General features: G+C 27.9%; 1 protein-coding gene across 1 annotated transcript; it reads right to left on the reverse strand.

Annotated features, from left to right (window-relative positions):
- Window positions 1-382: 382 nt before the first annotated feature.
- LOC107438835 (iron-sulfur clusters transporter ABCB7, mitochondrial) lies at window positions 383-22,389 on the reverse strand. Its single transcript, XM_016051222.4, has 15 exons — window positions 22,054-22,389; window positions 20,813-20,869; window positions 19,635-19,838; window positions 18,626-18,758; window positions 17,912-18,098; window positions 17,115-17,196; window positions 14,264-14,352; window positions 12,259-12,346; window positions 11,990-12,164; window positions 9,774-9,931; window positions 7,270-7,430; window positions 4,950-5,079; window positions 4,703-4,874; window positions 2,893-2,996; window positions 383-891 (listed from the first exon to the last, which is right to left on the reverse strand). Exons 1-15 carry the CDS (start codon window positions 22,228-22,230, stop codon window positions 673-675), a joined length of 2,136 nt encoding a protein of 711 aa, XP_015906708.2. The 5' UTR covers window positions 22,231-22,389; the 3' UTR covers window positions 383-672.
- Between the last annotated feature and the right edge of the window lie 1,562 nt (window positions 22,390-23,951).

Genomic DNA, 23,951 nt, shown 5'->3' on the forward strand with positions numbered 1-23,951 from the left:
TAACCCTATTTTCTAAACTTAACTAAAAGATACCAATAACATTCATGAAAAGGTTAATTTAGCTATTAAAATTAATTTTGTATAAAATGGTAGTTTTGAAGCAGATTTAGTACAACATTCTGTCATAAATAGTAAAAGATTAATTACACTATAATAATAACAGAACCTTTTTAATCAGTCTTGCCTCTTTTTTTTATATTAATAAAATATTTATATAGTAATAAAGTATACAAAAAATTTAATGTATTGAGTACAGTTACTATCACACATAATATTAAACTATTATATGTATGTTAAAATATTTTAAATAATTGATTAAAAAATATAGCTGCTATATTAAGTAAAATATTGAAAAACATTAGTGTAGAAAGGCATACATTTCTGGGACAAAATCAAGTTAAATTTAGTGTTTAGCAATATACAAAATTAAAATGCATACACAGCTACAACAGTCATCTAAATTATGCACACAAAAGTCACTAAACATTTTCGTCACTTTGTTTGAAAATTACTGTTATTTTACATTATAACTATTTTTTTTTAATTTGTTGAATTATAGCTGATGATGTTTATTTTTAAAATAAATATTTATATTGGGATACCCTGGTAATTTTATAAAGTTAAATTTACAGTGTTTTAACAATGTACAATGAAATAAATAACCAGAATAAATTAAAGACTAGATTGTGGAGGCAGCTGGTGTTGCTTCTGCCAAAGTTTAAAATAGAGGCTGTTTGGATTGGCAATTAAAGTCTTGTGTGTTCCTCGCTCAACCACTTTCCCTTTATCGAGTACAAATATTTCGTCTGCATTCATCACTGTTGAAAGTCTGTGAGCTATACAAATGGTTGTGCGACCCTCAGCAGCCCTCTGAAGTGCAGCAAGTATTTTCTAAAAAGAAACAATAAGAACAATCAAACAATGTCTGTCTAAACTAAGAACTCTCCCCATGCCATTCGTCTGGACCCGTAGCGGTAGCACGACGACATGGTAGCAGAAGGTTACAGAGTTCTTTCAAAAAGATGTTTATCTTGAAAAGTAAAAAAAATAATAATTCTTTTCTACAGAAATTTAGACATAATATTTGAATTACGCATTAAGATAATGACTTTTTGACGTGCTCAATTTACGCCGATAGTATTGTACATCGATGTAGTGTTTCGATTGTATTTTCGGCAGTTATTGATATTGATTTTCATGCGGATTTTAAATATCCTGATATATGTCAATTGATATAGAAAATTCAAATCTTAAATAAAAATATATTAGCCTGAAATATTGAAATTGCGAATAAGAATAAGACATAATCTGAGACACAAATTCATGTACAGTGAAACCTCGGTTAAGCGGACATTCTTGGTTCCGAAAAAATTGTACGTTTATGGGAAGGGTACCCTAATAACGAAGTTTAACACAATAAATTTTATTTTGAATATTTTCAAAGGTACATAAATAATTAAATAATCTTCAATAACTACCTACAAGGATATTTATTTAAACTTTAGAAAGTACTTTTTTCTGTGCAAAAAGAATATATGAAAAAGTTTAATATAAATACATTATTCTAGATGCAGCTACAGAAAAATGAATATAATTTTCCTATTAAAACACAGATATTCAAGTTAGTCATATGATACTGATCAGGAGCTTTAGTCGGTTTTGATTATTGGGTTTGCACCCCTAACACCTATCCATCATTTGATAGGAAACATGGTTAATACCTCCTTGAAAGTTAACCTCCCTCGATTCTCAGATAAAAAAGGAATGTATATCTGTAAGGCATGAAGACCTATGGAGCAGACACTTGATCAGCTATCAAGTGTCTGAATAAATGTTTCATTTATATGAACAATTCAAAGATTATATTTCTGTTCTCTTATTTTATCCAGCTGTGTTAAATACAGCCTTCAAATTGATAAGAAAATAAAAGAAATTTTCAGTGGGGAAGAAGCATTGCGAGCATTTAAGACTTCGTTTCAACTTGAGGAGTCTTATAAACCTGCATTGTCCAGATGAAAAGATCAAAAGATGCCAATGTCCGAATAATTTCACAAGAGCAGAGCAGTATCATTTCTCAACTTTCTTTGCAAAGAAAAGGCATGGTGACAGGAGAAAGATTGATTCTTTAGTAGTGAAATAGCTTAATATTTTTAGTTATGCATAAGGCAAAAAATTTATATGCTTTGAAAATGGTGAAAAGTTGAATTTTTTTCTTTTTGTAATTTAAAGCAGAAGTAGTTTTTTTTTTTTCAAATTTAGAAAAAGTAGAGTCCAGTTTGAAGAGATAAAAAATAACATTTCAGGGCAAAAATGACAGTCGGGTTACGTGATCGTCAGTTTTGCGGAGAATATACATAATGGTTTATTCATAGAATTAAAAATATGTCCATATTGAGAGGCACCCGTTTTGCAGAAATGTCCATAAACAGGAGGTTGATATTATAATCATAACAAGAAATGTTGCTTACATAATATTCATGAATTAGAAACAATTACAAATATGATGTATATTAATTAGCATATTTCAGTTAATTAATTTTATAAATGAGTTTAAAAAAATGGTTTTAGAATACATGCACTTTTTCAATGAGTTAAAAAATGCTCAATTAAATTTGTTATAAATTAAATGTCTATAATTTATTTTAGTAATATTTTTGTTCACATAATGATTATAAGTATTTGTTGAAACTATTTTTAAAAAATCTAACTTCTTTTACTACTTACACTATCTAGCATTTAACCAGTCAAGCAAATTTTTCCAACTTTGATATTATAGTTTTATGTTCAAAATCTTAGAGACAAATTGTGCATCCAAAATAACGTCTGATAGAAATAATTTATTTTATTTGAATTGGAAATTCAAAGCAACTGATAAGAAAGTCTTAAACATACCTCTTCTGTAATGGAATCTAAAGCTGAAGTTGCTTCATCGAAAATCAAAATGGGAGAATTTTTCAAAATAGCTCGAGCTATAGCTACTCTTTGTTTCTCACCCCCTATAAATAATAATATTATGATTATGTTTCTATTAATATTCCGTTTCTTAAATTTATATATCACACATAAGTACAGTTAGCAAAAGAAAACACCAGAATAACTTTTGGGTTAACTATTACAGGGCAAAATCAGGAAATTGTGCTACTGGTCAGATGTAGTTCCTTTCAAAAGCGATCACTCTTTAAAAAGTATCCATTTCAAAAAGTGAAAGTTTTAAACAATTAAAAAAAAAAATTTGATATAATGTATGTACATTTCACAAAATATAGTAAATATTGCAAGGTATATTTCTAAAATGGAAAAAAAATTAAGAAATAAGCATGGCATAAGTTAATTTTCAGAATATTTTAAAACATTTATAATAATGCCACATACATTTTATTTTGTTTTATAACCGTCGTTGAACAGCCAACTCAATTTTTTGGGTTTGCGACTAACAATGTTCAACTTCGTAGACTTGTAATTTTGAACCCAATCCAGAAGACAAGGGAACTCCTGCATCAGGGTGCGTAGCCAGATTTTTCATCAAAAAATAAGCAACTTTAAAGTACTTTTTAAGCACACCAAGAATATTTTTAATCACTTTCCGAAAAAAAAATCATAACTAGGATCTGTGCAGTAACAAATATTATTTTTTTTCTATCCTTTTAAAGTTCTTATTTTATAAACACAAAATCAATAAAATTCAAAAACTTTACATAATGATGAAAAAATAATTAGTTTCTGATAAATATTACAGAGAAAATTATAAAAATCATGAATTTTTTGTAATTTAGAACAACAAAGAAAAAATCACTTCTTAAAAGATAAAAAATTAAGCACTTTTTACAAACACCAAATAAAAAAGCACCTTTAAGGGCTTTTAAAAGACGTAAATCAAAAATAAGCACTTTTTAAAAATGCTACGCACCCTGTGCATCAAGCATTGGGTGGAATTCGCCTTCAAGGAGGACTTTTTGATACTAACCCACATTTGCGTGACATGGATAGGAAAACCGCAACAACTCTCCATGATTAGCTTCACAGTAGGGGTACTCCAACCCATGATCCGTCTACTACTGGGAATATTTTACTTCACATTATGGTCTGTGCGAGTCGAGTGCGAAATTCACATCAACCAGCTATTGCTGGGATTTTAACCTGGTTCACCTCATTGGAAGGCGAACGCTCTATTCCCTGAACCATCACAGCTCCAAGATATTATTGTAGTATACAATATGTCATTCTTGTAATTTTGAACCACTCCAGAAGACAACGGAAGTTTTGGGTGAAATTTGCCTTTGGATTCTGTGGAGGAAGTTGTTATGGAACTAGCCGCATTCGCATAGCATGGAGAGGAAAACCTTCCACAGTTAGCCTGACTTCAAGGAGACTAACCCATGATCTGTCTACCTCTGAGTATATTTTTAAGTCAACACTGTGGCCAGTGCAAGCCGGATGCTGAATTCATATCGATCAGCCACCGATGGGATTCGAACCCGGTTCACCTCATTGGAAGGCAAATGCTCTATCCCCTGAGCCACTACGACTCCAATTTAATATTCATTTTATAAAAGATAACAATTTTATGATATTTTTGTGCACTCACAACATATTAACAAATTTTGGCAGCTGAACCATGAGGATCATTATATTGAGTGTTGATTGTAATGTGCCCGAAAACTCTTATTGTAAAATCCATAATAACAGTAAAATAAAACAGTACCAGACAATTTGAGTCCCCGTTCCCCGACTTGTGTGTCATACTGATAAGGCCACTTTAAAATTGAATCGTGTAGCTCCGCCATTTTAGCAGCTTCAAAAACATCCTCTTCTGATCTGCTAAAGTCTCCGTAGTGAAGATTGTATTTTATTGTATTATGAAATAAAACAGCATCCTGTAAGGTCAACACACATAAATAAAGATGCATAAAATGATGCAGAAGAAAAAAGCAGAGAAAATGTATGTCTACCTGAGGTACGATAGCAATTGCCTTGCGAAGAACGTTGACATCCATTTCATTGATGTTTTGCCCTGCTACGTATATTTTGCCATTTTGAGGCTCAAAGAACTTGTATAATAATCTCACAATTGTCGATTTCCTGTGACAGGGAATTTAATACATTAATTATAATCTCTTTCAATCTAATAATATATTGATATTGCCTTTTTATTCATTAATAATTATAATTACTTCATACAAGATTTTGTGAATTTTACAGTATCCATTTATGTATTTTACTATCAGTAATTGAAAAACAGAGACAGAGAATTTATACATTAATTATCTGTGACAGAGAATTCAATACATTAATAATTATTACTACTTCATACAAGATTTTATGAATTTTACAGTATCTATTTATGTATTTTACTATCAGTAATTAAAAAACACAGACAGAAAATTTATTCATTAATTATCTGTTACAGAGAATTTAATACATTAATTATAATCTGTTTCAATCTAAGAATGTATGTATATTTCTTTTTTATGAATTAATATTCATTAATAATTATGATTACTTAATACAAGATTTATGAGTTTTACAGTATCCATTCATGTATTTTACTACCAGTAATACTAAACAATTTTCATTCTACATTAGATTACTTTCTATTAAAAGTAGCTAAAAGTATTTCATACTCATACATTTTTATTATGCATTAATGTTTATTTATATATATTAATATATATTATCTCAATATTATTGTCCATTGCTTTTTATCCAAAATCACAAAAACGCATTTTACATTCTTAATTTTTTTTACGCATTTTTATTTATTATTAATTATTATCATTATATTATTTCCTGAAATTTACAGCATTTATTAATGCATTTTACTAATAGTAATGATGGACAGTTTTTTACTCAATGTAGCATAACTTTAAATCAATGTTGTAAGAAGCATTTTTTTCCCCTCTTAAAATTCTTCAATTACATATTCTACTTTAAAAATGATCATTTAGGCATTTCTACAAACAGATTTATTTGGTATGTTGAAGCCACATAATTCAAGGAACTTTTAATATTAAGAATGTAATAATTGTTACAAAATATTATGGGCTCAATAAAACTTTATGCTTTTGCATACTCATTTAAATAAGAAAAGAAAGGTCCTCCAAAACTAAGGTAAGTATCCAATTCTGCGCCATTTGTGCTATAAAATGCCACCAAAATGTGAAAACTGATAGTTTGGGGTTACTAAAAATGGAGCACAGCATAAAACAACACATTATTACAGTAAAATAACGTTGTTTTATTCTTGTGATCATGAACAGTGATCATGATCAAAAATTTTGATCAATAAGACTATGATTGCTTTGAAAGATGAAATTTAGTGCAGCTGAATGACCATTAAAAAAGTGCTTGCGTAAAAAAAAGCTCACATTGTTGTTCCCTACTAAATCCAGTACTGTATACATCTTTGTACTAGAAATAATCACATTTTAAGTACTTATTAAGCACTCTCTGCATTAACAAAATAATTTTCACACGTTATATGATCATAATAAAATAACTAGTTTCTGACAAAGAACTCTTTTCTTGATTACATTAGCCCCCATAAAAAGATAGATTTTTCGGTTCAATTTCAGAAAGTGGAAAATGAAGCCTGAAATTGAGAATCTCTTGAAAAATACAGCAGTATTGCACATAAGTGGTCAAGAGTAATTCCCACTTAATGTAGCTCAGTATACGCAGATGCGGCCCCGCAAGTATTTCATGTAAAATTATTGTAGCTGTCATAGGCTATGGAACGACGGTCCGCCGAAATGCTTTGTGTCTGAGTGAATTGTGAAAACGTTGAATCAAACAATGTGAAGACCACGCTTTTGCATAATACTTGGCGAAAATTGACATGGTAAAAGGTAAAGAAAAAAAATCTCATTTTTGAAAAGGGAAAATTTAGCACTGTTTAAAAAAACTTAATAAAAAAAGCGCCTGTAAGCACTTTTTAAAAATGCTATGCACCCTGTGTATATGTTGTATACTTAATTAATCAATAAAAAACTAACAATTTGAAAAAAAGAGCAAGTTTTAAAAAAAAAATTACTTCTTGCCTTAATTCTGTGTTAGAAACATTTATTACGTTAGAACAAAAAAAAACATATTTGAAATTAATCAAATAAATTTTAATTTAAAAAATTTTTTACTTCATTGAATCTGTTTTTCTCTCTTAACTGAAATGTGAGCATAACAATATGATAAAAGGTCTGCGTGGGTCTCAAAGCATTAGTATTCAAACTACAGCATAGTCTATTATCCCTATAACTAAATAAATAGAACACTCACCCAGAGCCACTGCCGCCAACTAAGGCAATTTTCTTTCCAGCAGTTACTCTGAAACTCAAGTCGGATAAAATATTTTGCCCTTTAACATACTGAAAGCCAACATTCTCAAACACAACCTCTGCTTGCTTTGGTGAAATTTGAAAGAAATTTTCTGATGACTTCTGAAAATTTAAATACAAGCACATTTTAGAGATATTGCATGATTACAAACACTGAACTATTATTTAAATAGACCTCACTAAAATAATAATAATATCAAATACAGTAAAACCAGAGTACCTGGAATTCACCTAACAGGAAAGCTCGAGTTACCGGAGCTTTCAGAAATTTATGAAAAGATATCTTTAAACTCATTTATTAATTAGATAAATATTCATTTGAATTTATTTACACATCATATTTATCATTTTTCTACAATCAATGATTCTTGAAAAACTTTGGTTTTTATTATGGATGGCAGCAATTTTTACCATGTAAATATTGTAATATGAAAAACCAAATATTTTTGCATTAAATAATTGTAATTATATTTCTTATCTTAGGTTTCGTTTTCATTTTGAAATTTAAATTTTTATTTCGTCATTGACAACTCTAAATTTTATGAGCAATTATTTTTGTAATTTATTTCTATTTTGCAATTTTATTTTTCCCACAGATAACTTTAATAATTTTTTTGAACAATTGGATACCAGCAAACAACATATCTAATTATTCAGATATCAAACCTGAATGGCTACTGAATTGTGACATTCATTTATGCCCCGATTCCAAAGGCAAAGTCAGTTTCGACACCTGATGCAGCATTTGTTTTTGATTGAATTAAATTTTATCAAAAAATTGATTTGGCATGATAATAAACCAAAACTTAACCTTACAGTTATGAATAACTTTTACAAACTCTTAACAATTGTGAAAATATCAGGTTACAGCAAATCTTTTCATAACAAGCAATAATTTAATGAGATCCTAAATTTATTATGAAAAATTTTAAAACAGAGAATCTGAGAGTGATGGGAAAAAAATAATTAGACCACCGCATCTCATAGTGTGGAGTTTGCAAGAGTAAAGTTTTAAAATTTTTTCTAAAAATCAATAAGCATTAGTGATAATTAAACAATTACCATGGTTCAACCACCAGAAAAACTAAAATGCCAATGCAATCAGCGTAAAAAAAATAAATTTAAATGTAAGTTGTTTTATTAAATTTTTTTCGTATGTTATAGATAATTTGATCTATGCAAATATAATGTAATAGGGCAGAGTGAATTATGGTTGTTGAAAAAGTGGGCAATGCTTACCTAAGGCGCAAATCTTCTTAGTTCCATTTTTTTAAAATGTATTGAAAAAATAAAACAAAATTGAAAAATAAAATTACCCTTCTGAAAATTTTATATTTAAAATGAAATTTAAATTTGAGAAAAGGAAGAGTTGGAAAAAATTTCTTCAAGGACTTAATAAAATGAATCAAAACACAAATTTTCAATTTACGCAAAGTTAAATTTTTTTTTAAAAATTTAATTTGAAAATGCTACAGTAAGTTACAGTAAAAAACAATCCTTTTTTATTAAAAAAAAAGCATAGGTGGGTGTTGACAATAATTAAATTGCTAAAAACATCTTAAAAGTAGTCTCTTTATATGACCACAGGTGCTTCAAAAAAATATATATACAGTCAGACCTCCATATAAGGTCACCCTAAGGGACATTGAAAAAGTGACCTTATAAGCGGAGTGACCTTTTAACCGATTCATTAGCAGTTCGTAACTAAGCACGTAAATAGTACACATTATAACTCTTTAAAAATGGTAATACAAATGAAAACGATCGACCATAAATTAAATATTTAAGTCAATAAATTTTAACAGAATTAGTAAAGAATTAAAGAAAGTTAGATTTTTAGAAAATCTCTTAATTTAAAATAAAGCTGTTTACAAATTTCCTCAGAGTGTACATACATACATTACATCTTACCTTATTTAAAATAATCATTTATGTAGGTCTGTCTCGTTTTTGGTTTCATTTTTTGAACAATGTTTTCTAGATTTTGTAACTTCTCGAAATGTTCCTCAGCTCCCTCATGGTTTGTAAAAAAAAATTTCATAAGACATTTATTGCATTGAAGGCTTCCACTTGGGTTACAGCTACAGTCTCAGGATCACTGTCCACAGCTTGTGAAACAATTTCAGAAATTGCAGCTTGTTCATTGGCTGCAACATTTTCCTAGAACTCGAGAGGGGTAACATATCGAGAGGGGTAACTCGACATTTTCCTAGAACTCGAGAGGCCTTGTAAGGAAGTTAAATAGTATTTTGTTCGAAGCCTCGGATAAAAATGACCTTATAAGCGATAAGGATTTTTAAAACCTGACCCTATATCCGATAATCTGTAACAAAGAATTTCTATTCAGTGAGCCGGGACTTTGGAAAAGTGACCTTATATGCGGATGACCTTATATCGAGGTCGGACTGTATTATAATAATAAAATAAGGTAAGAAATTGCATTACCTGAACTGGAACCTGTAAACTGAGAATGGCAAACATGGTTTGCATATCAATGAGTGACTGTCTGATTTCTCTGTAAACAGATCCTAAGAAGTTGAGGGGGAGGGACAACTGGAAAATGAGACCATTCACCATCACTAAATCACCAACAGTCATTGTACCTGAACACAGAATAAAATGACTCAGTCATTAATAATATAATCCAAAAATAATTGAAATAAAGTGTTCTATCTCACAAAAATAATTAATAAGCAACATTTTTTATTCATTCATTTAAAACATTAAGGGTGCAGCTACCTGCCAACATTGGAGAAATAAAATAACGGAGATTTTACTAGCGATATTTTTCAGGGTACGAGTAAAGTTTTGATGCATCATGCATAATCTTGTAAGACAAAAAGAGAAATTTAAAATTGGTAATAATATAAGCACTTACAATTAGCAAAGTAAAAAATATGTATATAAATTTTAATCTGAAGAAGATTATTTTTAAACCATTATTTATAATTACTTAAACTATTTAATTTTATAACCGTTGTTGAACAGCCGACCTAATTCAAGCTTTAGGACTACTAATGTTCAGTTCCGTAGTCTTGTAATTTTAAACCCAATCAAGAAGACAAGGGTATTTCTGGATCAAGTATTGGGAGAAATTTGCCTTCGTGGAGGACTTTTTTATGGAACTAACCCAGATTTGTGTTACACGGAGAGGAAAACCACGAAGGCCTCCCATGGTTAGCCTGACGGCTATGGGACTCTAAACCAATCCTAAATTTGTATCGACCAGCCATCGCTAGGATTAGAACCTGGTTCACCTCATTGGCAAATACTCTATCCCCTCAGACACCACTCAACATACTGCAGTACTGGCAATAGTCCCATCTGTTGAGGAATAAGAGAAGTATTTTTGTCATCAGCGGCTATTTTATTACCTTTTTTTTTTTAATTCTTCAACAATTACGGAGAAATTTGAAAATATACAATTAAACAGGAGATAGTTGTAAAATACAGGAACCTACATTAAAAAACAGGAGACTTGGCAGGTACGGGATAATGTACCGAGGACAGGGGCTCATTTTGATTGAAGATGAATAAAACAGTCCTTAAGACGCCAAACATTTATTAGCAGAATCTTCCAGAAAATATAGCTATTTCTAGCACTCAATTCGGGGTATCTACTAAATCTAAAGTTTTTAAATCCATGACTTCTACCAAACATTTTCCATGACTTGAATGGGTAAATACATTATTATTCAACAAAGTCAAAAGAAGATCTAAACGAGTTTAAATTTTCCTCTTAAAAACAATATTGTTTTATCTTTGCACACTTTTTTAATAAGCCTATCTACTGTACAAGTCACACTCCTATATATATATAGACTTCACCATTAAACCCAAAAACTTTATAGACGATTCTTGCCTAACTCCGTAAATTTCCATACTATTGCTCTGAAACTCGAATTTTTCAGAACTATCATTTTATTGCACACATTATCTCCAAGTCAACAAAAATGTCGCCAAACTGAGTCTTACGTAAGTAATACACGAGGCATTATTTTCTCTCTAAATTATGTTAGAACTACGTGACTTTATTACAAATTTTTTAATTCAACTGTTTATTCATGGTCTGTCTGAGATATTTAGCCTCACGACAAAAGAATGTTCCTAAAATTATGCACACATTTACCAATTCGTAACACTATGAAACTTTGTCTTAGCGAACTCTCCGCACTACTGACAACAATATTTGCACATATACTTCTGACAAATTTAACAGCTAAGATAAAAGCAATTAAAAAAATAAAATACCTTAGATGAATTTAAAATCAAATGAAGTAGGCATAATTTTAATAGACATATTTAAAATTTAATTAAATTGAAATATTAATATAATAAAAACAACTAAATTTCCCATTCGAAATAAATATTGACTAGAACTTATTTCAATAAGCACATCCAAAAACAAAAATTTTTATACTATAAGCTGCAATATACTGAGAGCTGAAATAATAAAAATAAAATTGCCAATTATATGCTGAATTTTGTTGATTGCATATTCAACAAACATAATTTAAGTAAACAGTGTTTAAATATAGAAAAATCTGTTATAACACATTAATCTAAAAATTCAACACAAAAACATTAATATAAAATATGATCTGACATTAATATTATCAGACATATAGCTGCTTTGATTCAATGGACAAGCATGAACTCACCATCTATAATGCCATTGCTGGCCATGACCATGATGACTGTTAAGGCTGTGCTAAATATAGCATTCTGTCCAAAATTTAACATGGCCAGACTTGTAGTTGTCTTTAGAGAAGCCGCTTCAAATTTTGCCAAAGCTTTATCATACTGCTCAGCTTCATAAAGCTCATTGTTAAAGTACTGCAATAAAGGTACAAATTGAATTCTTTTTGCTAAAAAACAATTAAAAATATCATAATAATACACTTTTTGGAAGAAGTTTTTATAAAAATACCTTCACAGTTTCATAATTAATCAAAGAATCAATAGCCTTGTTACCAGCTTCATTTTCTGCTTTGTTCATGGTAATTCGGAAATGTGTTCTGAAAGTGCAAAAAAAAAAAAAAAAAAAATAATGATTGCTTAGCTAGGAAGTGTTTAATTTGATATATATTTCTGCAAGAAACCAACAAGTTAAATTTATAATCCAGTAAACTGACAAACTCAATTTCAATCTAAGTCTTGACCAAATTTTTCTAATTGTAGAAATTTTTTTTATCCAGAAACACAATTTTTTCTGTCATATGTAACAAAATCTTAACTTTTGAGATAGAATTGTAAAATATTTTTAGAATTAAACATAAAAAAAGAAACATTTTATATGCTTTGCAGTGCATATAGAAGCATAATATTATATATGTTCGACAATTAAAAATTTAACACTTAATATTATTAGCTATAATTTAAATATTACACCAAATTTTAGAACATGAATCTGAGTTCTGACTGCTCTCAGCCACTATAGCAAAGAATCATATTTAAAAACAATAACAAGCTTTGTATATATGCAAAATACAAAATAATATTTCACAATGTGCTATCCTTCTTGAAAAAGAATTTTTCCATTATTCTCCAAATAACATCCTTCAAACATAAATTAATTCTGACAAGTATGACAAAAACATATGTGTATATCTAAGTATATAGTACTTATACATATGTTTATGTGCATGTTTATATGCATTTCAAATAAAAGTACTTTTAATTAAAATACATAATACCTATATTACAACTAGCTATCATATATCTTGAATTTTAAAAACAAATTTAATCTGTATAGAGTAGCTTTATTTGCAAAAAAGAATAGTCATGCTTTACAATTTTATTGACATGGCCACTTAGAATACCATATGTTTCATATTTATTGTAGGATTTTTTTTCAGGTTTTGGAAAAAGTAAAAAACACATCCTTTACTTTCTTTCACTCATATTTAACTGAATGCAAGTTCCCAGACAATTACAGGTCTTTTCTGCCATTTCTGAGTAGTGAAAACTGAGAAAGAGAAGGAAAAACCTGCAATTTTAAGTAAGAAAATTTGGCACCTTAAGTAAGAAAACCTATAACCTTAAATAAATTGTAAGTAAAAAATCTACAGCCTTAATAAAGAAAACCTGTAACGTTAAGTAAGAAAACCTATAACCTTAAATAAATCTTAAGTAAGAAATTTTATAGCCTTAATGAAGAAAACCTGTAACCTTAAGAAAACCTATAACCTTAAATAAATCTTAAGTAAGAAAATGTATAGCCTTAATAAAGAAAACCTGTAATGTTAAGTAAGAAAACTCATAACCTTAAGTAATATAAATTTTAAAAAATGTATATTACTTAAGGTATATAATAAAAACATATGGTATATAATATAAACATATGGTATTCTAAGTGGCTGCATAGCCACTTAGAATACCATATGTTTCATATTTATTGTAGGATTTTTTTTCAGGTTTTGGAAAAAGTAAAAAACACATCCTTTACTTTCTTTCACTCCACTCATATTTAACTGAATGCAAGTTCCCAGACAATTACAGGTCTTTTCTGCTATTTCTGAGTAGTGAAAACTGAGAAAGAGAAGGAAAAACCTGCAATTTTAAGTAAGAAAATTTGGCACCTTAAGTAAGAAAACCTATAACCTTAAATAAATTGTAAGTAAAAAATCTACAGCCTTAATAAAGAAAACCTGTAACGTTAAGTAAGAAAACCTATAACCTTAAATAAATCTTAAGTAAGAAATTTTATAGCCTTAATGAAGAAAACCTGTAACCTTAAGAAAACCTATAACCTTAAATAAATCTTAAGTAAGAAATTTTATAGCCTTAATGAAGAAAACCTGTAACCTTAAGAAAACCTATAACCTTAAATAAATCTTAAGTAAGAAAATTTATAGCCTTAATAAAGAAAACCTGTAATGTTAAGTAAGAAAACTCATAACCTTAAGTAATATAAATTTAAAAAAATGTCTTACCTCCACTGAGTAACTGCCAAAGTGAAGGCTGCATAGCCACCAATACACCCAAGTGTAACAAGAGCAAATTTGCCGCCACATTTATAATACTAAAACACACATAAATAAATAAAAAATCAAAATGAAAAATCTCCATCAAAACACTTAAAACGCTCTTTTGCTAACATATTTAATCATTTATTGAAACTTAAGATGAGTTCAGGCCAGTGGTCGGAAAAAACTATATTTTCTTTGTAGCTAACTACAACTACTTTATTTTGATGCAGTAATATAATGAATATTGTAATTTGGTGTAAGGTAGTAAATGTAACTTGATCCTCGAATGTAAGTAAATTTTCTTTAATTTTGTTTCCAAAATTTGTAAAATTTTGTTTCCATTTATTTAAATATTGATTGAATTTTATGTTTCGATAATTTGAGGTAGGCTTGGTCCGGTTCAACTTTAAATTAACGAGACTCTTCTGAACAAGGTTTAAGAGGATGCCATACTGCGGAAGAAATTTTTCCTCGTAAATTCTCTTTCTCCTTCATTACTAATTTAAAAGAAAGAAAAATTGAGTTCAGGCAAACCTAGAGTATGTCATGAAGTTTCAATTGCTGAAAAAAATATTTCAAAATATTAAAATGCAAACAAGTTATTATAAGAGAACCTCTCTGTTGCGTAATCCTTAGTTATCATCTCATAATTTTTTTTTTATTTGTATATTTTAAAATTTTCTTTTCAGTATTTGAAACTTCATGGCTTACTCTAGGTTTGTCTGAACTCACTTTTTCTACATTTTAAATTAGTAATGAAGGAGAAAAAGAATTTGCAAGGAAAATTTTCTTCTGTTATATGGCGTCCTCTTAAGCTTACCCAAGAAAGTACTCACAATAATGTTTTTTTTTTTTTACTTTCACAAATTCAACTTGAAAGTAGCTAATAACACTGTTTAAAAAATGTTTTGTTTGTTTTATAAATTTAACTGCTCTTGGCAGATTTTTTATTCGATACAATTGTAATGATACTTTCTCTCTTGAATATTAAAATACAAAACATTATTAATTCGAATTTTTATTAATACATTGTTTAATCTAATAAATTAATTCATGGTCTTTCAAATAAGATACTTTAGCAATACTCTAAGCTCTTGATAAGATTGTTATACATATTCATGGGATACTTTTCTTATTACAGCATGCATTCACAACCGTAGTTAAATATAAGAAATATATTTATATAATTATATATATATATATTATGTCTTACCTGCAAACAAATTCCATAGCTTAGTTAAAAATAAAAGAGAACACCAATTTTGTGAAGAACTGCAATTTATGACACAAATAAAAAAAATAAAAAACTACTGGCAATGAGAAATTTAAATATTTAGCTATATAATTAAAGTAGAGTAAAATGAAAGCAATATTTTTCTAAAGAGCAAAGAAAACAGTTAGCATGAAAATAATACATACTATATAATACGAAAATCAAAAATATTACGTCTAAAAAGAAGATATTAAAAGAAAACTATATAATCGGTAGTAAAAACATTATCTGCATAACATTTTGTTCAGGTAAAAATTGATTTTCAAATTTTAATCATAAAAGTGTAAATCAGTCACTTAAATATAATTAGCTCAAGCTCTTATGAATCTTCCACTAAATCAAAACTGTTGTCACATAAATGTAATCCAACATTTTAAATATATATTTCAAAGATCATACTTGCTAGTTGCAATATTTGAATATTTTTTTAGCATTCTTTAACGCTTAAAAAAAAATTGAATTTTAAAAGCAAAATCTTCTAGGTTTCCCAAATTAATTGTCAATCTCAAAAATTCAAGGAGAAGAAATTCATTTCACTAATTAATTACAACCAATAATTAAGCTACAAAATTAGACCTAAAGATATTTTCCTTTATATATTCCAATATTTGAGCCTCCAGTTATGTAGAAAAACAAAAAATTACAAAATTTCTGAAAAAATGCAAATAATATTAAATATATAAATTATAATTACCAAAACTTTCAGAGTTTATTTATTGATGATAAAAAGCAATGAACCCCTCAAATCTAAAGATCCTGATTATCCCAAAACAGGTCTGGTTCTAATAACTTAAATTCCCATATATTTGTGCTAAATCTATTGTTGTAAATCATAAACAGATATATTATAACATAAGAGTTACTTTTCTTTGTTACTACACTTGAAGATATATCACAATATTTGAAGTTTTGTATTTACCATCTATTTTAAAATATTGAAATCAATCTTGAAATATGGTAAAAAGATGTACAATAAGATAGTAAATTTCATACAATATTGTTTAGAAGGAATTGTTTGAGACTTTTTGTGAGAAGTTTTTTTCAAGAAGTGGAGAAAAATTTACTCATAATTTTGTGAATAAGTGGAAATAAGTTGGTTTTTTTTTGGGGGGGGAAGGAACACAACAACAAATAACTTCAAGAAGTTTTAATTTTTAAATCATGAATTAGAGCCGTCATTAGAATTTTTTAAAGGAGCTGTTTTTGTAATAAAAATTTTACGAAGATTTTGTAATAAATTTTTTTTTATATTTTGTGAAGAGTTCTGCTTCACAATAAAAAGTTTTGGGAAGGATCCAAGTAGACAACCATTACCATGTACATTTAAATTGAATTTGTATATTCCTCAAAGTTAAATAGCTAAAAATGATGAGTTGATCTGAATATCAACACATAGAAAAATTTGTGCTATCAATAATAAATAAAAAGTAAAAATAACTTAAAACAAAAGTCTTAAACAAACTTGTTATCAAATGGCAAAAAGTCAAGAACAAAAAATGAAATGTAATAGATGAAATAAATTTTTAAAAGAGAAAAACTTACCAAAATACTGCTAACAAGAGCAACTTCAAAAGCTGTAGGAACAACGTTAAAAACTAAAGCTGACAGGACGAAGTTAATCCCTCTAAACAAAATTAAACATTGAATATATATATATATATATATATATAGCACAATAAACAAATACAAAAAGGACAAAAAAGGATTTTTTTTTGTGCTCCTCACACTATTGTATTGATATACTATTGATACAATATTAGAAAGCACACCTTTTTGCAGATATAATTGTGTGAGCTGATGAAGAGATTATATCTTTTCCCCCCTGGTTTTTTATATTTATTTTAACAATAATTTTTTTTATTCTCATTTCATTATTCTGTAATTTTTTGCATGTTTTCTAGAAATTTTGAACTTATATATAGATACACATAAAATAAATCACAATTTATGACAAAAAGTGCAATTTTAAAACAACAATAAATTTAATATATTTTTAACAAAATACATTTGATAGTATTTAGTTTTTTCTACGACAAAGTCTGAAAAAATAAATTAAATCTATCAGGTACAATTATAGCTAGAAAGCGAATTTTTTTTAACCCTGATCTACATACATTACTCCAGTGAACTCTACTTCAATTTTATAAATTTTATATACAATAGATTTCTGTCAGCTGTGATAAAAAGCGTTAAAGTCACTTACAAATAAATATATAAAAGTAGAAACATGAATATAATATACAGGCATTAAATCCATTGATAGGTATAATCTTTTCTAATATTCCTAATGTTTCAAACCCTTAAACATTATGAAACAACCGCCATCTCTTATGGCATACCTTGTGCCTCTATCAATAGCTTTAGACAAAGCACCAGTTTGACGTGACAGATGAAAACTCAAATCTAAATTATGAAGATGAAGAAAAACACTTTTAGCAACCCTTCTTATTGAGTCGTGAGCTACTTTGGCAAAAACTGCATTCCTTAATTCATTAAATAATGAAGATCCTGCTCTTGCTACTCCATCTAAAATAATAATAATACATAGTTTGAGTAACAATTTATGTAACGGTTTACAATAAATAAAACTAAAAACAGTTTCAAACACATGTTTGTTCTTCAGTGATGACAATTGTGATCATTTTTCTAGAGTGAGAATTCCTTTCACACTAGAAAAACGATCCCATGATTAAAAATACGATTTCAAATTTTTGCAAAGTTCATTAGTCAAATCAGCTTTTTGTTATCTTTATTACTGATAGTTAGTGTCTATAGATCTGAAATACATAATTAAAATATCTGCAACTTTACAAACATATGAGAATTTTCATTTGAAAAATCTGTTCCTCTTTATGTTTAAAAACACAGGCACAATGCAAAGTACTTTATAAAGCGAATAAAATAATAATAATAAAAAAAATATGAGAGCTTTAATTTGAAAAATCTGTTTCCTTCTAGGTTTTAAAACGCAGGCATAATGAAAAATACTTCATAAATCAAAGAAAAGAATTTTTTTGAACTAAGAATTTAGGAAGTAAGATGACTAAACTTACAGCCAAGAATAATAGCTGTGGCAACAGTGATAATGGTGGATGAAGGTGTATCAATATTGAGCCCTTGCCCAGCATGCAAGTTTAAGTAATCAACAGCGTATTTGAAAAGAAATGGCACTTCAATATTGAGAAGCTAAAATAAAAAACAAATACTATTAGTCAAATATCATTACAAATAGATGTACAATTTTAAAAAAATGGAAATTAGATGTTTAAATAATTAATATATATATATATATATATATATATATATATATATATATATATATTAGGGGTGCACAACCTATGGCCTGAGGGCCACATGCAGCCCGCCAACTGTTAATGCGCAGTTTGCGGGGACTTCTAAAAGCAATAAAAAATTTCCTTTCATTTGGTTTTTGTTTAAACATTATAAATTTTCTTTTACTAAAATATTTAATTCAAATTTATTTTACTCTATAAAATGCGTTTTTTTTTTTTTTTTGCACTTTTATTTTCAAATAAATTCAAATATAAAAGTATATAATTATTTACAAATATGTTAAATTTACTGATAAAAATATTTGGTGCTTAGAACACTAACGTTTAGATAAAAATTATCATATTTGTCGCTAACATGACTAAATATGCCTGCGGCCCTTCATTAATCTATGTACTGTGCAAGTTGCCCCTCACTCAAAAAAGTTGTGCACCTCTAATATATATATATATATATATATATATATAATTCAATAAATAATTAATAAATAATATAATTTAATAAATAGCGTAATTTACTTCTGTTATAAAAAATTAAAACACACTTCATTATTAAACAACAGTAAAATTTTGCTTAAAATAATAACCAGGGGGCCCATGACAGCTCAATGCTTAGGGCCCCTGAATTTGAAAAATATGTTAAAAGTCTTTCTCCTATTTATTGCTTATATATCAAGTGTATTTAAAAGATATAAACATGCCTTCGAAAATCAAATTTAAGAAAAAGAGATGTCAACAAGTAAAGAAGATATAAAGAGCAGAGATTGAATACCTTTGCCCCCACTAAGAGTCCTAAAGCGAGAACAACTCTTCTCCTTATTTCTGGTTTATCTTTTGGCCAGATGTAGTTGAACATCTTTTTGACAATCGTCCACCCTTGCATCTCTTTCGAGGGAATACCAACTTGTGATACAAGAAGAGTGGACGCTCCGGGATGGAAGCAAGGTCGAGCATCGTTTCTTGTTACTGATTTCAGCTGCAACAAAAATACTCTATTTATACTAAGTTTTGACAGAAGAAATTTTTTTTATATATATTTTACATTGTCCCTTCTTTATATACCTCAGTTTTATTACTCTCACCATCTTCAAACAGTTAAAGTTAAGAACAACACTTAAACCTTTGCTAATGTCACCTAAAATCAATTCACACAAATCCCTCACAACAAACTTGAAATGTCTGAACAACGTTCATATCTTTTTGATTCCGAAATTAATATTTTTCTTTGTCAGTTGCTTAATAAAATGCAATTCACTGTAATTTAAAAATATAGAAATACAAGGTGTTATTTATCCAGGGTGTGGTATAGCCAAAGCATTCAACAAACAATAAGCACCATTTAAGTACTTTTTAAGCACTCAAAAATATTTTTAAGCACCATATACATTAACAAAATGCAAAATAATTTTTTAAGACTTTACATGATCATGATAAAAGAGCAAGTTTCTGACATAGAAATCTTTCGCTTGATTATATATGACACCATAAAAAGATAGAGATATTTTTTGGTTCGATATCAGAGGGTGGAAAATGAAGCCCGAAATTGAGAATATCTTGCAAAATGCAGCAGAGTTGCACACGAGAGTGCAAGAATCTCACCGTATCCATCTCTGTAGATACACATGCGAATATTTACAATTATTGGCGCTATTATATGTTATAGAACGAGATCTGTCAGTTTCAGGAAAAATGAACACGTGACATACATTTATTAAGATCATGGCGTTTATCATTCAATGGCTAAAAAATTTAGTCGTTTAGCAGTTTTAATACTTATTATTTAGGAAATTTATTTTTAATGTGCACAGTTAGGAACCAATTAAGTGTTTTGATATAAAAATTTAACGAAACTCAGAAAATGGAGTGAATTGATTTAGCAAGTGAAGTATTCAATCAAACAAATACTTTAAAAAAATGAATTCATTTATTTTATTCAATATAAAAACATACCTTACTAAACAAAGAAGATTTTGAAGCTCCATTATTTCTATAACTGTAATGTCGTACCTATTTAAAAATAAAAAATTTATTTCAGATTTATTTTAAATCCACATACATAAATATACTTTACTTCAAGGTTTCCTTTCCTATTTTCTAAAAATAATATTTTATATAATTATTATTCAGTCAGGGGTACCCACAGGGAGGTAAAAAGGGAGCAAGGCTTCATAGGAATTTTCGGGAAGATACCTTTTCTTTTTTAAATATTTTATGCAATTTTTCAGTTTTAAAACTGTGAATTAGATATTTAAGACCATTTTGATTCCTTAACGGGTCATTTTTAATTAAATAAGCCTACTAAATAAGTAAAATTTCAAGTATTTTGAAATTTATAATCATATAGTTAAACATCAACATTGAAATTATAAACTCATAACTGTAACTTACAGTTAATTTAATTTTGGCCTCTCATTATTAATTTTTTGTACTTTCCTTAATTTTTGCACTTTCAAATCTTAGTCATTTTGAGAAATTTTGACAAAATTGGGTATCATGGGGAATTTTTTATTAAAATGTTCATTACAGCATACGCTAACACTTTAAATAAAACGAACAAGCTAATCAGTTCAATGCCACTTTTGATAGATAATATATATTAGCAACTTTGTTATGGTTGTCTTTGCAATTAAAACGGTCTATTGTGAGTCTATACATATAATTAGTTGAACTGTAGAATTTATTTGCACACAGGTAACAAAAAAGTACCTAAATTTAAAAATAGGACTTTTTACTTTTTTCGCCTCTTAAAATAATGACAAACTCACAATGATGAAATATCTGTTCCAGTGATTTTACATATTTTGATAAATTCTGAAGAAAAAAAATATATTTTTCTCTGAGACATATGAGAGAACTGTAAAATCAGCAATTTTAAATCAATGATTTATTTCAAAGAAATTTATTAATTAAATATTTATTAATTAAACATCATATATAGATACTTTTAATACATTTTGATCAATTTTAATAACTTCAAATTTAGTAACTTTTTTAGCACAATGGAAACCAAAAATTAGATTTAATTCATTAACAAGAGAATAATTCTGTTGTAAATATTGTAGAATAGAATTCACATGAAATATTCTAATTACAATGGTAATAGACGTTTGTAAAAGCCTATACCAAATAAATTATATTTTAAAAAAAATCGCAGATATATAAGATTCATATACAGATATATATTTAGAGACCTGATTAAAACGTAAATCTCGATAATTTGATCTTCTAGATAAATACAACAAAGATTTGTGAAATAGTTTACTACAGTTTTTACTCTTAAAAAGATTGTAACATAGAACTGAATTTGTGCAGTATAACTTTGAAAATTCTGTTCTCAATTTAATATAACAAGTGATAGAGGCAGCCATAATTCTGTATGAATGTCAATAAGTAAACATCCATCGTTCTTAAAGAAAACACTTTAAAATGTTTGCGTTCTGTTCAAAAAATCGATAATTTTTGGCACACTTAAAATAAGTAACTGAAAATACAGTTTAAATGCTTTGATCTCATAAATCAGTAGGTATGATAGTCTGAACAAAGTTTGATAATTTTTTTTATGAAAAAAACAAGCTTTTAGCTTTATTTGCAAAAATATGATAAAATCACTCTTAACTGTAGTTTTGGCAACACGAAAACGAAAGTAATTTTTATGTTTTTGTTTTCATGTGTTGTCGTAAGCAGATCGGTGTGTTCTTATTGTTGATCTTGTGAGCAAGCTGATTCTATTTCCTTAAAATTCTTTACGAAAAAAATTAGTGTTTCTTGAATTTTATCTTGATAAGTATAATTTGAGAAAATGTCCTCCATTGGAAATAAAGGTATTTCTTAACATATTCTTAAATTTAACACATACAGGCTCTGCTGAAATTTTTGAAGCTCGTTTTAAATTGTAATAATATTTTTGTACTTAATTTCACCTTTATTTTTTAAATGAGTTTTATAAAATTTACCAAGCTACTAATTTACTAATGAACTTTTATTGTAGTTGATACTTACTTTAACTCCTATGATTTATTGCTGTTATTTTATGATTTGTGGAGGAACAATTGACAAATATAAAATGTTTATTTGCGAATGTAGTTTAAATGTTTACGAGAATGAGACAATTTATTGTAAATAAAAATCTTATAATCAAAGTTCAAAATACTTTCCTTCATTAAACGAAGATTAATTAAAAATTAAAAGAAAATTATGATGCCTTGCAATTAGTCAGAATTTCTTAAATTTTGTTTTGTTTTATCACTGTTATTGAGAGTTCAATAACAAATGCACAGCTCATATGTATGCATAGATGCCAACTCTACTGGATTTTCCAGTGGACTACTGGAATTTGCCAGTTTCTCCTGGTCTAATTTAATAAATTTAATAAAATAATTTACTAATTTAATAAAAATTCCTGGTTTTTGTACATTCTAGAAATTTCCCTAAAATTGAAGATTCCTTAAAAAATACCTATTGAAATAGAATTTTTGTTCAGATTGCTTGCTTGAATATTTAAATAAGTGTCACTAATACATAATGAAGCAAGCCTTATTCATAAAGTTCAGATAAGTATCTTAATGAATTAAATGCCTATTCCTATTCATAGTTATGAATAAAAATTGTACATAGCATTTCAAGTTCATTTAATGTGAAATGATAACTGGAAAGTATTGCAGTTTTTCTATTTTGATAATTGTAAAAATCCCTAAAATTCTCTATGTGTAAAATATTTAGTATATTTTGCAACTATTACCATGAAATTTGGATTTTTTCATAAAATCTACTGGATTTTTTCCTATCCATGTTGGCAGCTATGTGTATGTATTCGAGATTTTATTTTATTTCTGAAGAAAGAATTCAGTAAAAAAGTAAGTTGTCTCTATATTAGAAAACAAATACTTTTGTTGGGTATCCTACTGTCCTGTCCATGCAGATGTTTAGTAAGACAATTTAGTACTTATACAATAAAGGAACTGTGTGATTTCCAGCTAATGATATGCTGCTTTGTGATATTGCATTAGGTACGGTATAATTGGTTTTTCTATTGAATCAGATAGCTGCCAAAAGGAAAATTTTACAATATACAAATGAAAATAAATTATCA

Source organism: Parasteatoda tepidariorum, chromosome 4 (genome assembly GCF_982258835.1).
Source record: "Parasteatoda tepidariorum strain Cologne lab strain chromosome 4, Ptep-v5.0, whole genome shotgun sequence".
NCBI classification, from domain to species: Eukaryota; Metazoa; Arthropoda; class Arachnida; order Araneae; family Theridiidae; genus Parasteatoda; species Parasteatoda tepidariorum.

What these genes read in the sequence shown, in the direction of transcription:
- LOC107438835 (XM_016051222.4), bottom strand. Translation starts at nt 22,230, where the DNA reads ATGGCTGCCTCTATCACTTGTTATATTAAATTGAGAACAGAATTTTCA. An exon ending in CACAGCTATTATTCTTGGCT is followed by an intron (nt 18,099 to 18,625) that starts GTAAGTTTAGTC and finishes TTATTATTTTAG; the next exon opens with ATGGAGTAGCAAGAGCAGGA. An exon ending in TTGGCAGTTACTCAGTGGAG is followed by an intron (nt 12,347 to 14,263) that starts GTAAGACATTTT and finishes TTGCACTTTCAG; the next exon opens with AACACATTTCCGAATTACCA.